The sequence below is a fragment of the Symphalangus syndactylus genome, chromosome 7 (genome assembly GCF_028878055.3).
Source record: "Symphalangus syndactylus isolate Jambi chromosome 7, NHGRI_mSymSyn1-v2.1_pri, whole genome shotgun sequence".
NCBI classification, from domain to species: Eukaryota; Metazoa; Chordata; class Mammalia; order Primates; family Hylobatidae; genus Symphalangus; species Symphalangus syndactylus.
Window position 1 is genome coordinate 123,562,891 of NC_072429.2, and position 16,915 is coordinate 123,579,805.

General features: G+C 48.3%; 1 protein-coding gene across 13 annotated transcripts in view; it reads right to left on the minus strand.

Annotated features, from left to right (window-relative positions):
- Positions 1-16,250, minus strand: part of MTSS1 (MTSS I-BAR domain containing 1) — a 186,281-nt gene extending 170,031 nt beyond the window's left edge. For 5 of the 13 annotated variants that reach the window (XM_055287208.2, XM_055287199.2, XM_055287205.2 and 2 more), the window contains exon 1: positions 15,627-16,220. In XM_055287208.2, the coding sequence (XP_055143183.1) occupies positions 15,627-15,698 (72 nt within the window). In that variant the 5' untranslated portion in view covers positions 15,699-16,220. Of the gene's footprint in view, positions 1-15,626 lie in introns of all 13 variants that reach the window. The other 8 variants (XM_055287207.2, XM_055287200.2, XM_055287203.2 and 5 more) reach the window with 4 other exon arrangements.
- Positions 16,251-16,915: the final 665 nt, after the last annotated feature.

The window sequence follows — 16,915 nt, forward strand, 5'->3', positions numbered from 1 at the left end:
AAGCGGATGACAGCCTTGGGGATAATCAATGGTTGCTTCCTCGCCCGCCCACCCTCACCCACTTGCCCAAGCACACCAGCAATAAATATGCCTATGAAAAGGAAGACTGAACTACAAAAGGTGCTCCCTCTGTCCATCCATCCATCTCCCCTTGCAAACTGCTCCATTTGTAACCATTAACACCCTGACCAAACAAATCAAGGATATCAAGCTTTTCCTCCTCCCGCATTATTAGGTTGGATGCCCAGGCTGTTTTCGGACATCTGGGTGTCTCCACTTAAAATAAAAAGAACCAAACAAATATGTCAACCATATCTTCCAAGTCATTTTATTTCTTAAGTTCTCCACCAGGAAGTATTCCTTTCTCTATCCTGAGCTGTCCAACAGAGGAGCCCCACATGAGGTTATTTAAAGTATGATTAAATAAAATTTAAAATTCAGTTGTTCAGCCCACTAGCCATACCTCAAGTGCTCTGCAGTGGCTAGTGGCTAGTGGCTACCGTACTGGACAGCACGGACACAGAACATCTCCACCACTGCAGAAAGTTCTACTGGACAGCAATGGCCACCCCATGACAACGGCACCCCTAAAGGCGTCACTACCTTACGGTGCTGTACAACCACAGCTAGGTTTTTGGTTCCATTTTTTAACCATTGTAAAATGTATGTATGTGTTCCATGCTCCACATTTCTTGAAAAATAGAATCCCTCTCCTTTTTCATCCCCTCAATGCAACTCATTCCCCAATTTTGGGTTTGTTTGTTTTGAGACAGAATCTCGCTCTGTCACTCAGGCTGGAGGTGCAGTGGTGTGATCTCAGCTCACTGCAACCTCCGACTATGGGGTTCAAGAGATTCTCCTGCCTCAGCCTCCCAAGTAGCTGGGATTATAAGCGTGCACCACCACATCTGGCTAATTTTTGTATTTTTAGTAGAGACAGGGTTTTGCCATGTTGGCCAGGCTTGTTTCGAACTCCTGACCTCAGACGATCTGCCCGCCTCAGACGATCTGCCCGCCTCAGCCTCCCAAAGAGCTGGGATTACAGGCATGAGCCACTGCGCCCAGCCTGTTTTCTTGTTTTGAGACAGGGTCTCACTTTGTCACCGAGGCTGGAGTTCAGTGGCACAATATCAGCTCACTGCAGCTTCGACTTCCCAGGCCCCTCACTGTAGCCTCGACTTCCCAGGCCCAAGCGATCCTCCTGCCTCAGTCCCCCAAGTAGCTGGGACAACAGGGAAACACTACCACACCCGACTAATTTTTGTATTTTTAGTAGAGATGGGTTTTGCCACATTGCCCAGGCTGGTCTCCAACTCCTGGATTCAAGCGATCTGCCTGCCTTGGCCTCCCAGCGTGCTGGGATTACAAGCAAGAGCCATGGCCATTACTGCCATGACATTTCCTTTATTATTTCAGATAGTTCCTCCCATCAAAAGAGAGAGTAAGAGGTTTATGGTTAGTCATTGCTGCATCACCAGCCACCTGACATTTGTATGGCCAAGTTTTCAAAGGCGAAAACCTGCCGTGTGGGAATCCAAACTGACGTCATGATGAGCACTGAAGGCACCGCCTCACGTGTATGCTGTATTCGAGAGTACAGAGGTCTTTCAAAACACCACTGAAAGGGTGGCTGGTAGAACAGGCATTTAACACTTCCCTACTAACCATAGGAAAATCAGGCACAGAAAGAGTAAGCAATTTGCCCAAAGTCAAGGAAGGGTTTGCCCTCACGCCCGGTTAACTGCATTAACCGTTATTTGCTCCTAAGCAATGGTTAATTGCACCTAAATTTGCTCAGTTGTTTTTTTGTTTTTGTTTTGAGATGGAGTCTTGCTGTGTCACCCAGGCTGCAGTGCAGTGGTGCTGTCTTGGCTCACTGCAACCTCCGCCTCCCGGGTTCAAGTGATCCTCCTGCCCCAGCCTCTGCATAGCTGGGACTACAGGAGTGTGCCATCATGTTCAGCTAATTTTTTGTATTTTTAGTAGAGACAGGGTTTCACCATGTTGGACAGGCTGGTCTTGAACTCCTGACCTCAAGTGATCCACCTGCCTCGGCCTCCCAAAGTACTGGGATTGATTACAGGCGTGAGCCACCACTCCCAGCCTGCCCAGTTCTTTTTAAAGCAAAATTATATAATGGGTTCACCTAAGACTGACTGATTCTCCACATCTGGAAACCTGGGAACTCAGTATTTAACCACCTAATACAGGGGCTGGCTGCTTTTACCTAGTATTTGTATACCTTTAATCCTCCCCAGAATAATACATATCTATCCTCTAACCTTTGTCCTCCTATCCAGAGGCCAAAGCTATTGCTTCATGTGTTTATTCCTGTCTATAAATGTCCACATTAGATATTGAACCTGAGCAAAACACCTAGTGGCTTGCACACCCTATGAAATGTTAGACCATCTAAGCGTGACTTCACGTTGGTCCATTTACACTCACCCATTTCTTTTCCCTGGAAGTGTCCGCTCTGACCTGCCTCAACCCAACTCCAAAACTGCTTCTGCATTTTAGGGATTAGTTCCTCTTGGGGCCAATCTCTCCAATACCCTGAACAGACACACAAACACCCTCTACCCTAGAGAGGATTACGTTTGAGGTTTTGCTCCCCTAAATACACACATACCTGTGTATTCATTCCATATTCCTTTTTGTTCTTTCTTTTTTTTCTCTTTATTTTTTTGTTTTTTCTCTTTTTTTTTATTTTTGTTGTTGTTTAATTTGTTCTCTTTTCCTTACTTTTTTTTTGTCCATATTCCCTTTTAAACCGAGACCTCTCCCCAGCCAAGGGCAGCGTGATGAACTTGTCACATCTACCCTGGGGCAGGCACTGGCCTTGCTTCACTGGAAACACTTAGTGTGCTCTGCCGTCTTCCACGAAGCAGATTTCCCCTTTGGAACAGAGACAGATAGCACCTCCTCTGTGACCTCAACTCCCACCCCAGGCTGCTAGGAACAATGCCCTGGTAGCCAGTAAAGAGTCAAAGGCCACCAGTGTCACAGTGATAACTGTGTTTGTCATTTCTATAGCCATTTTTTTTTTTTAACTGTCTTTCCATTGAATGTAATTTTTCCTGCCTGGAAAGAGGGTGCTGAGGTGTAGCCATATTCCAGAACCTGAAAGGCCTTGTGTGGCCTGGTGGTTAAGAGCATGACTCTAGAGTCAGCCTGCCAACTCCAGATGTGCTCACTGGGTGACCCTGGGCAAGTGATTTAATCACCTGGTGCTGCCCTGTCTTCATCTGTAAAGGATGCTGATGGCAGTCCCTGCCTCAAATGATGGTTATAGGATGATGGGGAAAAAGACAAGTGTTTAGAAGGGTGACTAGCAAGTAGAACTCAACTCCGCTTTGATGACTCAACGCACAATGCCAGTCACCCTGACTGGGCCATGAATGGGCACCTACTATGCGCAGGCACTGAGTGAGGGGTGGGCCATAGAGAGAAAGAGACCAAAGCGTTGAGGAACTCAGTCTAGCAGTAAAGCTGATGTGGAACTGCAGATCCCAAAGCCACAAGGGCAGCATACTTGAGATATTAAAGTGCTGGACAGTACAGTTCCCAGAGGGCGGCAATGCTTCACCTTGGTCTCAAAGGATAAACGGGAATTTTCTTGGCAAAGAGAAACGAAACAAAGAGGTAGGAAGCATTCCCTGCAAAAGACAGAATTAGCAAATGAAAGGAAGTCAAGATCATGCTCTGTCTAGGCACAGAACTCATTTCGTCTGCCTGATCACATTCCAGGTATATCTATGGTGGAGTCAGGGGTGGGGACACATGGGCAGGAGATAGCTTCCTACATACTTCAGGAGCTGCAGAGGAAGCTCTCAGTGGCTCCCACCTACTCCTGGTGCAATCCCAGCAAGACCTATCAGAAAATGACCTGAAGTGTTTGCTAACACTGCAGATTCTAAGCCCCACCCCAGATCAACAAAAAGTCTCTTGGGATGGAGCCAGGAAATCTGCATTTTAACCCATTCTCCAGGGACACTTTTGCTCGCTAAAAATTACACACAGCAAGATTTGAGAATCACTGCACTAGATAAGATGCCACATATCCCTTTGCGCCCTTGGAAGCAGGGGTGTCAGCTAGGTCCCAGTGTCCACATCTAGCTCCTTCAGACATAATCCACGGTGGTGAGCCCTCAAACATGGGAACTGGGAACTGAGACATGCTTTTTGGTAGGCTTTGGCTTAATGGGTTTCAGAAGCCTTGAAAACAACACACATTTTGACCAAGGATAAAAAGACCTTCAGGGAGGCTGAGGCAGGAGAATGGTGTGAACCCGGGAGGCGGAGCTTGCAGTGAGCCCAGATAGCCCAGATAGCACCACTGCACTCCGGCCTGGGCGAAAGAGCGAGACTCCTTCTCAAAAAAAAAGCCTTCAGGGGAAACCACTGATGTAAATCAATGTCTAGTCACAGGATGTACTTGTTGTAGGGTTGCTTATAATTAGTAAAAAAAAAAAACAAAAAACTGGACGCAACCTAAACACAAATGAGGGAGGTACTGGCTTCCGCCTCAGGGCTTCTGCGCATGCTCTTTTCCCTTGCCCTGAACACGCCCCCACCCCCTGCCCACACCTTCACAGTTCTTAAGTCGTTGCTCTAACGTCACCTTCCCTGCGAGGCCCGCCCTAACCACTCTACCTAAAAACAGCAACAGGCCAGGCACGGTGGCTCAAGCCTGTAATCCCAGCACTTTGGGAGGCGGGCAGATTACTTGAGTAGGAGTTCGAGACCAGCCTGGCCAACATGGTGAAACCCCATCTTTACTAAAAACACAAAAAAAATTAGCCAGCTGTGGTGGTGCATGCCTATAGTCCTAGCTACTTGGGAGGCTGAGGCAGGAGAATCGCTTGAACCTGGGAGGCAGAGGTTGCAGTGAGCTGAGATCGCACCACTGCACACTCTGGTCTGGGGGACAGAGCAAGACTCCATCTCAAAAAAAAAAAAATTGTATATATATAATAAAAACAGCAACAGTGCTTTTTCCTCATTGCACATAATCCTTCTACTATACAAGAGAATTGACTTATTCCGTGCGTCTCCTTCACCTGCACTTCACTCCACTGGAATGTTAAGTTCCAGGAGGGCAGCGATTTGTGTCCATTGTGTTCGCTGCTATCTCCCAGCACTTAGAACCTGGTACTAGTAGCTTCTCAAATATGTTTTGACCAAATGAATTAATTAGAGACATACAAAGCAGTGCAACACCACACAGCCATTAACAGTGGCACTGCTAACAACTACACACACGGAAAGGCAAGGATACCAGGCCGCTAAGTGAAGAAAGAAGTTTCTGACGCAGTCTTGGCTCCCTGACCCTCTGCTGAAAATGTGCGAACTCTTGTGAGTGTGAACATAACCCACTTTCTCATCAAGCGCTTGTGGGTGACTTATTTTTTACTTAACTGAAGTTTCTAGTTTTTCTTCCATTAACTTTATATTACTTACATAATCTTTGAGAAGTAATCCCTCATGAAATGCTCTCAAAACATCTGCTAATTTTTTTTTTTTTTAGAAAAAAGCTTCCTCCTCAGTGACTTAATTAGGGTGTTCCTAATTAAGGCCAACACAACATCAAAGAGGCCAGGTTCCAGGGGACCCCCGCTCCAGGTCAACTTCTGGTTGCAGGATGACCTCAGTCCCTCCAGCGGAGGCTCAGACAGAGGGCTTGGCTGTTGGCTAGTCCTGGCTCTGCTCCCCGCTCCCTGCTTCCTATTGGGGTGCCTCATCCAATTATTCAGGCCCTCGATCACATCCTGCTGCCGAGCGGGCTTTGAAGGTTCAGTAAACAGCCACTTCAAAACAAAGAAGGGCCATTAAACCAAACTCAAAGACTTCCTTAATGGCTGCGTGCTCGGCTGCAGGAGAGGAGTCCAGCCTCAGAAGGGAGGTCTCCCTGGGAACTAATCCCTGAGCTCTCCCAGCCTCCTACTGCAAATATCTGCCTGCTTCCTGCTTTGCACTCAATCACGCGGGGTGCAGAGTGGTTACTGGAGCGACCCTTGACAGAGGGGCTCCTCCAGCAAAACAAACGTGTGTCGTGTGGCTGCCACCTTAGACAACCCTATTGCACACTTCAGTCTCACAGCTCAGCTGCTCCCAAAAACTGCACTGGCCTGGCCCAACAACTTCATGTCCATGGCCAGGGCATATTCCTCCTAATTAGAGGGAGACCCCTTGAGCTTCTGGAAGAAACTCAGAGGCGAGTCTAGATTTTTGTGTGTTTTTATCTGTCTCATCCTGAGTCCTAATGGTACAAATAGAGCGATCAAGGAGATGAATGAAATACACCTGTTACAGAATCTAAACTGCTATGCTGCAAAAGCGAGAGACAGCCCACCCAGTCCGGTGGAGAGGCACACAGACCCTGGAGCCAGACTGCCTGGACTCAACTAACTCCCAGCTGTGCTTCTCACTAGCTGTATGACATGGGCAAATGGCTTAACCACTCAGCACCTCAGTTTCCCCATCTGTAAAATGGGAATTATAATAGTTACTAAGACTACCTCGCTGGGTGGTTGGAAGATTAAATAAGTTTGTGTCAAGCACTTAGCATAGTGCCCGGTTTGCAAATAAATGCTTTTAAAATAAGCAAAATAAAACTCAGTTCCGAGCGAGGGTGTCACCCAGATCAAAAGCCTTCCTGGACTCCGTACTCCCACCCTAAATGGGAATCAGAGGCCCTCCCCAGAGGCCCCACACAATCTTGGGCTGATCTCTATGGAGGTGCAGATCACAGTGAACTCTAATTACCTGCCTGCCTGTCTCCTAGACTGAGCACTTCAGGGCAATGACTGTCCATACTGTCCACAGGTGTTCCTCCACCCCCAGCAGCACCTGGCATGCGGTAGACATGCCATCTTATTTGACGAATACATGTACTGTGTTCTCTCAAATTACTTATATGTTGAATGTTGAAAAGCACTGCACTTGTCTCTATTGCATTATCAAACTGAAGACATAGGTTGCTTCTATTCTTTGAGACGTCTGAGTGCCACTATCAGCAGGAGGCTCTGCCAGGAATTACTAGGGTGGCTCAAATAGATACGAGCATTTATTTAGCACTTATTTCATGCTAAGCCCTCGACTTTTACTTTATTTAATACTCAACAACTTTAAGAGGGAAGGATTATTCACCTCTTCTCCCGTTTTACAGGTAAGAAAATCAAGGCTCAGCAAACTTAACTTGCTCAGAGCAATAGAGCTAGGAAGCGCTAGAGCCAGGCTTCAAGGCCCAAGGATAACCTCTTTTTAAGGTAGGATATAATCAATACTAGGTAGAATGTCACAAAGAATGTGAAAAATGGCTTTAGTGTTATCCACCTTTGAGGGAAAAGGAGGCACCAGAGAATAAGGTCACACTGTCTGATGGGGCCTTGAAGGATGAGAAAGATTTCAGTAGGCAGCAATGGCAGAGACAAGACAGGACAAACAACAAGAGTGAGGAGCACAGGCTGTGTTCAAGGAAGGCTGGGAGTCCAAGTTAGGGAGCGCTGGACACATAGCGGGCCACTCAGCTGGGGCCAAATCACAGGGGTCCTTACACAAAAGGATAAGGCACGACTGCCACATTCGGCCCATGGGAAGAACCCAGATGTGGCCAAGACTTGGGAAGCTGCTGCTACAAGGCAAACTAGAGGCACGGGATGGCCGCTTTTGGTGGTTGCCCCAGAAAAAGGAGGAAACTCAAAGGACGTAGATGGGAAAAGATGACCCTAACAAAGCAACTTCCCTGCCCCGGGCCTCAATGTATCTGACTTACAAATGTCCTAGCCAAGTACCCCACCCTCTCCTTCCCTAATAAACAAACAGTAGGGTTTGCAAATACAGAATGCAAATAGGTCCTGCTGGGCCAGCTGAACTTCGTAATGAACTCAGGGGTGATTTACTTAGCAAGAAAAAAACTTAACTTCTCCATTTCCTGCAACTTCACTGCAAGCTCTAAATACAGCTCCGTAAGGGTGGGGCAGTGTCTGCCTAAGAAATGGAGATAATTACTCCACTGATTTTAAGAATTCAAAATACCTCATTCCCAAATCTACAAGACAGAATAGTAACCACTTCTAACATTTGAGTGCATGTTTGCCAGGCAATGTGTGAAAACCTTCACAAGCAATGTTTCATTTCAGAATCCTCCAACAACTCTATCAGGTTCATTAGACCCATTTTACGGAAGAGGAAACCAAGACTCAGAGAGATTAAATAACTCGCCCATGGGATTTGAATCAGATTCCTTTAACTTCCAGGTCAACTCTAGCTCCAGAATTTCTATGGCTGTAGGTTTAGGGGCAGTGTTGTAGCCAGCAGAAGGTAGAAGATAGTCAGAAAGCTGTGTTGCAAAGCAGGCACACTCTAATTATCTAGATGATATGTTATAGATCTGCGACTGTTCAGTACGGTAGCCACCAGCCATACATGGCTATTTAAATTTAAACAAATGAAAAGTGACTAAAAATAAAGTCAATTCCTTGATTGCACTAGCCACACTTCATGTACTCAATAGTCACACGTGGCTAGTGGCTCACGTATTTGACAATTTCCATCATCGCAAAAAAATCACATCGGACAGAATCAATAAATCATGGCAAAGTATTCTAAAGATCCTTTGTTGCTGCTTATTTTTATGTTTCAGTTTATTTACTTTAACATTTAACTCTAAGGCTTTTTAATTTTTTTTTTTTTTTTTGAGACAGAGTCTCATTCTGTCGCCAGGCTGGAGTGCAGTGGCATGATCTCAGCTCACTGCAACCTCTGCCTCCCGGGTTTAAGTGATTCTTCTGCCACAGCCTCCCGAGTAGCTGGGACTACAGGTGTGCGCCACCATGCCCAACTGATTTTTGTGTTTTTAGTAGAGACGGGATTTCACCATGTTGGCCAGGATGGTCTCGATCTTCTGACCTCGTGATCTGCTCACCTTGGTCTCCCAAAGTGCTGGGATTACAGGAGTGAGCCACCGCACCCAGCTTAATTTTTATTTTTAATTGTGGTAAAATACACATAAAATGTACCATCTTGACCATCTTTAAGCATCACAATTCAGTAGTGTTAAGTATATTCACATTGGTGTGCAACTATCGAAAGGTACTTTTATATTCAGATTTGGGTAAGATTAAGGCTTTTTTATTTATTTATTTATTTTTTTTTTTGAGACAGAGTCTCACTCTGTCACCCAGACTGGAGTCCAGTGGCATGATCTTGGCTTACTGCAACCTCCACCTCCTGGGTTCAAGCAATTCTCCTGCCTCAGCCTACTGAGTAGCTGGGACTACAGGTGTGCGTGATCACGCCCGGCTAAATTTTGTATTATTTGCAGAAACAGGGTTTCGCCATGTTGGTCAGGCTGGTCTCGAACTCCTGACCTCAGGTGATCCACCCACCTTGGCTTCCCAGAGTGATGGGATTACAGGTGTGAGTCACTTCACCCGACCAGAAAAGGCTTTGAGGGAAGACTTACACAGCTCAATGATTCTCAACCTTGGCCATCACTAGAATTACCTGGGGTGCTTTTCAAAATCTTAATGCCGTGAATGTACCCCAGGGCACTAATCAGAGCCCTGGCCCAGGCAGCAGCATCTCCAAGCTCCCAAGGAAGGCAATGGATCCTGCGCTGTAACCACACGCATACTGCCAAATGAGGTACACCTGCCTAGAACCTCGTCTGCTGGTGAGACCCACTCCCGCGGCCCTTGGAGCCCCTGTTGCATAGGAGGCAGCCGAGGAGACCCAGGCAAAACCTGCTGTCCACCTCCATGCCCAGGAAGCTGCTGGTGCTGAGTGAGCTGAAACTTTCTACTGCTTTGAGAGAAAGCAAGCAAATAAAAAGACACACAGTTCAAAAGGCACTCAACTCAATTGATTTTTTTCCACCCACTTACACTAGACAGGAAAAGAAAAACCACTTAGAACCTATGGCCAAGGCCAGATACGCCAAAAGGCAGCACAGGAAGGAGTTTTGTTGGTGAGCCCATCCACTTCTTCAAACACAGACTTGCAAGGGCCCTTGTCCAGCCCCCAGAGAATCTTAAACAACCCAAATCCTCCCATTTGCTCAGTAGGTAAAAACACTGTCACCTCCAAACAAATCGGGAAGCAGGCGAGATGAGAGAGCCCCAAGCCTAGGACTTCAGGCGTTGAGACGGGGACTGCTCTGGAGTGGATTCTGCGCTGGGAATTGCAACTTTTAAGTTTTTGGTTGTTTGGTTGTTTCTGATTTGCCTTGGTGGCTCATACTCAGATGAAACCTGCAGTCTACTGCGAATTCAAGGGAGAACCTCAGCAATCGTGACAATGGGCTTCCTTAATGCTCAGCCAATTAATTTACTCCTCAACTTCAGTTTCCTCTCCTGTTTGCTACTTAATAAGGCCATATCAACAGTGCTATCTCCAAATCTGAGTTAAACGGCTCACGGCATCAGTTAGTTCCCTTTAAATGGCCCCAAAATTTCTTGTCTGACATCCTAGGCAGCTAAATCTGTCCTCTGGCTTTTGTTTGGTCTGGGGTGAGGTATTTCTTTGTTTTTGCAGAGGTGTGGGTTTTTGGGGTAAGTGTCCTGAAGACAGTTCCGAGAAGTAATGGGGAACTCAAAGTGACCTCATTTGTCTATACACAATTCGAACATCTAAATGGTCTCGCTACAGAAGGAATCTTGCCAGCTATCGCCACCCATGCCTGCGGAAGATGGAAAAAGCCGAGATGCAAATTGGAGATAAAGCATCTAATGAATCAATAGTTTCAACCTTTTCATCCTCCAAGCATTTTAACAGCCTTAAGTGAGCTAGCCAAATTGACAGACATCATTTTGGCTTTTTTCCTTTTCCCTGTGGCTGAGGTGCAAAAGAAGAGTTCAAAGGGCAAGAGGTCAGCAACTGAGAACACACGGCACACAGGGAACATACTTAAATAGTGAACAATTTTTTAGTATATCTGAAATGCAAATTTAATGGGACATCCTACGTTTTTAGTATATCTGAAATGCAAATTTAATGGAAAATCCTACGTTTTGCTGAAATCATTATGCCACGTTTGGTGCCTGAAACACCACTGATGGTCAATAAATACTACGGAATGAGTATATGTTACTCTAGTAAGAACTGGGCAATGGCTGAACCAGGCAAAATCCAAACTCAGCTTACCTTCTATGCAAACCAGGACCTAGGAATGACCTCTCTTGATTTGGAGCATTACAAACTGCGGAATTTCAGAACATAAAGGTTCACAGCATCAAGCTAGAAGTTCCAAAAAATGTGACTAAATAGTAAAGGGTTTTCACAAAAACTAAATAGGAAGGGGTTTTCACAAAGAAACACTCAAACCAGGCCAGAAACGATTTCCAAACAACAAGATTGGCACCCAAAAAACCAAAAAGATGAATCTGCATAGAAGAGGTCCTAAATCTCTGGGCACCCATCCCAGGCAGTTCCTGCTGTCGATTTGATGACATCTTTACTTCACCTTCTTCTCCCACGGGCCCAAAATGAGGAAGCTGTAAAACCCTGGCCAAATACAACCATTTGCTAAGAGAAAAGCCAACATGGGGCCCATCTGTCCTTTACAAGTACTCTGCTTGTCCTGCCTTTGTGTGGCTGTCACCGTTTACAGGGAGCAGCCCACCTCCCTCAGAGCACCTGGCTGAGGCCTTGGCTGGGTTTTCAGTATTGTCCTGGAGAAGCTCTTTTTCTGAGGCCTCCAAGGGAACTCCTGCAGAGACTGATGCTCTTCTCTAGGCTGAACCACAGCCCTTCCTTCACGGCCACCATATTGGATTCGCATTACCTGTTTACAGCCCACAGGACAAGGAGCTCTCCAAGGGCAGAGCCTGGCAAAAGGCCTTCCACACAATTGCCCTCCATAAACAGCAAGGAAGTGTACCTCTCTTCTGACGGGAACCCCAAAACAAAGCAGTGAGGGGTAAAAAAAACCCTGAAATCACTACCCAGTGTTGGACCAACTATCCACATTCTCTATCGTATGATATGGGAGGGAAAATATCACGACGTGGCTTCGAACCACAAAAAGATTTCCATGAAATTCAAGAAGTCCCTTTAGCAGTTCTAATTTTAGGCAGAACTTAGGAGAGAGGATAGTGATGGCAAACACAGGTGGGAGGCGGTGGGGAGGAACTGAACAAGGCCTCTATTCTGCTCAGCACAGGTGCTGGTAACAGGACACCCCTGTCTAAAGTGACACATGGGGTGAAGGAATCAGGTGTGGTTGGGGTTTTCTTGCACCAGTCACATTCTGTACTCCTAACCTCGTACAAAGTTCTCCCCGCAGCAGGCCCAGTTCAGCTCTCGACATGCTGATTCTTGAGCAACAAGGGTGAAGAAAATATTTGATTTCAGACATCCAACTTTGTTTTTTTAAACCAAGTTAATTATTAAAAGAAGAAAGACATCCGCAGAGTGAGCTGTCCTCAATTTTGACCATCACCAAAATCGATGCCGGTTCAATGACTCAAAAGCAAAGGCACAAAGCTGCTGTTTGAGACATGGAGCCCTCCCTTCCCAGGGCTTGGATAGAAACTCCAAAAAGATTCCAAGACCTCCTTGATGCAGTCAAGATTGTCTACACATCAGAAGGCAGTCAACAGTCACTTCCAGACTACTGTTCCCCGGACAAACCAGCTATGGGCTCTTTCCTGCAGCCACGTGAATATCTTGTCTCCCCTTTCCTCTGGAACCAACTCACACCAGCCAATTTTATCAGTGATTTACTAATTTGCATGGATGGGAGGAAAGGCAGCCAGTAGGTGATTTTGCACAACACCGTTCATTAGTGACCACCACCACAGCAGGGTAGAATAAACGGGAAACAAACCACCAGGCTTCCTCTCGTCAAGGAATCGATACACTATTTACTAGCTGCTGCTTGCTTTACATAGTGCTGTTCCCAGGTGGAGACAAAGTCAGGATTTCTTCCACCCCCTACCCCCTGAAAAGGATAAAACCCATGCCCTGACAGCCAGCCGAGGACTTAGATGAAGTAATACAAGAAAGCACAAAGAATCCTCTCTCTCTTGCTTTTCCATGTCTTGAGGTTCTCTGGTTGCAGAAGATGGAGGGTGCCAGGCCTTGAAATTATTCCCTTTTTTTATTGTTTTCTTTTTTTCTCCAAAGAGGAAATTGACTCCCTTCCTGTGCTGCTGTACATTTTGAAGAATCAAATGCTACTAATAAAACCATTTTCCTTATCCTTTTCTCACCCAGCCTAACATCGCTTCTGAGAAAATAACCTAAAAATTTTTATCAAGATGGCATTCCAAATGGGTTTCCGACATTTAGGCTTTTCCCTGAGAGCAAACAGATAGGAGACCAAAGGCATTATAAACCCATTATGGGAGCTTAAAGAAGAGAAAAAGAGGATAAGCAGGTCATTAGAAAGTCAGTTGATTTCAGATATTAAAAACTGACTTTTGTTGCTGGTGACTTCATGCATCTGCACACTATATACTGCTTATCAGATCTGTTCAAATTTTAAAACTTTAAATTTCCATTTAAAATGTCACTGTCATCTAATCCATGATGAAGTCTCTTAAGAAGCAAAGTCCAAGAAAATATTCAAGAATTGTCTTATGCATAAACAATCTTGGAAATCAGACACTCTTCATCTCTCGAGTCTCCAAAAGTCTAAAACTCTGCAGAACTCAAGGCATGTTTTAGTCTTCCATTCCACCTTGCTTTTAAAATTTTACTGCCAAAACAAACAAACCAAAAAAAAAAAAAAAACCTTTAAAATAAATGATTTCCCATGGGATACTGAACAAACCTACTAAACTCAAACGGAAAGAATTCAGGATACACAAACTCTAGATTCCGCTGTGACTGGGCATTAAAGAAGATGTCTTTATTTTTAACTGGAACCATGCAGGGGAAAAAACACCACCTTGGCACCTGTGAGTCCGCAGCCAGGGCATACTGCCACGCAGCCACAGGATGGCAGGTGGAAAGCAGGACAGCCCACCCTTTGGGCAGGTCACCTTCTGAACGGCTTTCGATTCAAACCAGTGAATGGGAAGAACCGAGCCTGGATTCTGGATTAAAGAACAAAGAGAAAAAACTCCAGATGTGATCACTCCAGGACTGCAGTGGACAGATCCGTCAGTGTGCACTGGGGGCAACAGAATGAAAGGGGCTGTCTTTCAACAGGGAATAATCCATCTAATTCCAAGTGCCTGGATTATAAGCATTCCTGGGCAAGCAGAGTCTGGCTGCAGATTATGCTACGCTAAGGACAATTTGTGACAAAAGGCACAAGAGCTGTAGAAAGATTTCAAAATGGACAACACCAGGACAGAGGCACCTTGGTAAACTTCACCCTGGGTGAGGTGGCAGTTGATTCTGAAAGGTGGAAGCAGGCCATGACAGCTGAGCATTCCTTCCCAAAGACCATCTCCGAGGCACGAAGCCTCTCTAAACCTTACACTTCATCAGACAAAAGCTCCTCCAGGCGCCCAGGCAGCGGCTGGAGAGGGGCTGTCCACACCCACTCGGTGCACAGCTTTCCAAACCTGCCCACTCGTTTTGGAAGCGAGCTTTTAATTAAACACCACCTCCCCGGATCTGGATCTGTTGAGGCAAACTGGGGCTGGGCCAGAGCCAAAGAGAAGCTCCCTAAATACACATTAAAAAAATAATTTCCCCCACCGCTCCTAATTCCCACCTCCAGCCAGCTCGCGCGGCTGGTTTTATTTCCTCTGGATGAATAACACGGGGCCCTGATCTATCTCTAGGCACCAGAAAATCCACATCCGAGGATCAGGTTATCCGCAGTCCCACCCTTTGCAGGAAAAAGCCAGGGTGTTGTTCCCCGCCCCCACACGCGCGCGCACACACACATGCACGCGCGCACACACACACCATCTTCACAACCCTTCCAAGAGAAAACCTAGAGTGTGTGTCCGTTTGGGTCTGGGAGGGCGGGATACAGTTATTTCGGGGGCACCAATCTTGCCTTCAGGCTCAGCTGGGGGAAGGCGGGGCCCCTGCAAGGCTGCCCGGGAACTTCGGCCCCGCGACCCGCGGGAGGGCTGAGAGAGGACACGCACACCTTTACCAGTTTCGGAACAGCCCAATTAATAACTAATTTGCTCAGATCCCCCACTCCAAGTAGACCTGACAGCCAAGGAGGGACTGGCTTTCCCTCTCAGTCTCCTAGGCTAGGGGACTCCTTCCTGCGCGCGGGCAGAGCCCCCACTCCCTCCCGACCACCGCGCCAGGCGCCCCCACCCCGTGCCCGGGGGAATCAGGTGTCCTCCCGGGCATCCAGTCCCCGCGGGTCCCAGACACTCACTTCAGGACAGACAATGGGAAAACTTGGAGCCAGTGCCCTGAGCCGCCGAGGGAAAGAAATGGTGCCGCCCCCTGGGACAATGAGCGGGGAGATGGCTTGGGACAGCAGACACCCCCCCAGAGAAGCCGCCCGCCCAGTGACCCAGCAGAGCCCGGAGCAGCGCCCCGGGTGAGCAAGTGACACCCGGGCCGGGAGCTCCCGCAGGTGGCCGGCGGCCACGGTGCAGGGAAGGGCCGGGCGCCCGGCCCGGGGTGGAGGCGAAGCGCGGCGGCGAGGTCAGAGCGCGGCGACCGGCGCCGCAGCCGCACCCCCGGCGTCCTACCTTCATGTCGCTGATGATGGTCTGGAAGAGGCCTCCGAGCGCGCTGCATTCCTTCTCAATCACAGCCTCCATTTTCCCGGCTCCGGCAGGGCGAGGGCACACACGCGGGGCCGCTGGACTGCGCGCGGGGCCGAGGCTCGCTCACCCCAGGAGGAATTTCACCTTCCGAGAGACCCACCTCGGACTCGCAGCCTCTTCTGCAGCGAGGACGGGGTGCACCAGACCGACTGTTCTCTGCCCAAAATAATAACAGTAATTTAAAAAGCCAAACCGCTCTGTAGGGTATTCGCCTACAAGCAGCGCTCGGCTCCTGGCCTTAAAAATGCCGGGAGAAGACTGACAATCAGGCCACCACTGGTGCCCACTACGGAAACGGCAAAGCCCATCTTGATGCAGAGAAAATCGCCCGCTGACCCGGGGCCAGCGCCATTGAAAAATGCAAGATTTTCCAATTTAATAAATTTTTCTGTAATTAAAAAAAAAATCGCCCAACACCAGAGCGGGTCAGCTCGCGGCGTCCGGATCTGTTGCTTGCAGCTGCGGCCGCCGCCTCCTTTTCACTCCTGCGCGCCCGGCCCCGGCGCTCGCTCTGGCTGGGCTCCCGGGGACGTTCGGAGGGGCGCACGCGCGCTCGCGGCCGTGCGTCCGCCTCGCGGGGGCGCGCTCTCGCGGCCGTGCGGCCGCCGCACGCGGGCGGGGCTGAGAGCGCGCGCCCGACAGGCGCGTGGGGCGCCCGCCGCAAAGAGGAGCCTGCTGGTCTGCTGGCGGGCAGGCGGCGCTGGGCCGGAGCCTCTCGCTCCGGTGCGCACCGCGCACCCTCTCCTCCTCCGGCCGCCCGTCGCAGCGCGGAGAGGGCGTGTCGGCACCCTGCCTGGCGAGCGCCCACCCTACAATGGCTGCGAGAGCGCGGGACGGAGGGTGCACCGCCGCTCCCCGGGGACTTGCGCGGGTGGCGCGCCTAGCCCAGAGCCCGCTTGTAGTGAGCGCTCAGTAGGGCGGGAAAGCTGCTGCAGCTACTGCGGCCTTCTGAGAAGACGCTCATTCTCTGATGTCAGGACTGCATCGCCGAGTCCTGATTGCAAATAGCGAAATACATAATTAAGGAGAGTTCGGGGGCGTGTCCTGCAATGGGATGCCGAGTTCGATAAAGTTGCAGGATGCTGGGAAAGTGGATTGATTTGCTGTTGCTAAATGAATGGAAACAGAGTCAGAGCTTCTGTCCACGATCCATCAGTCTATCGAGATTGCTGATTGCCTATGACTTGGACGGTTGATGGTTTTCAGGCCCA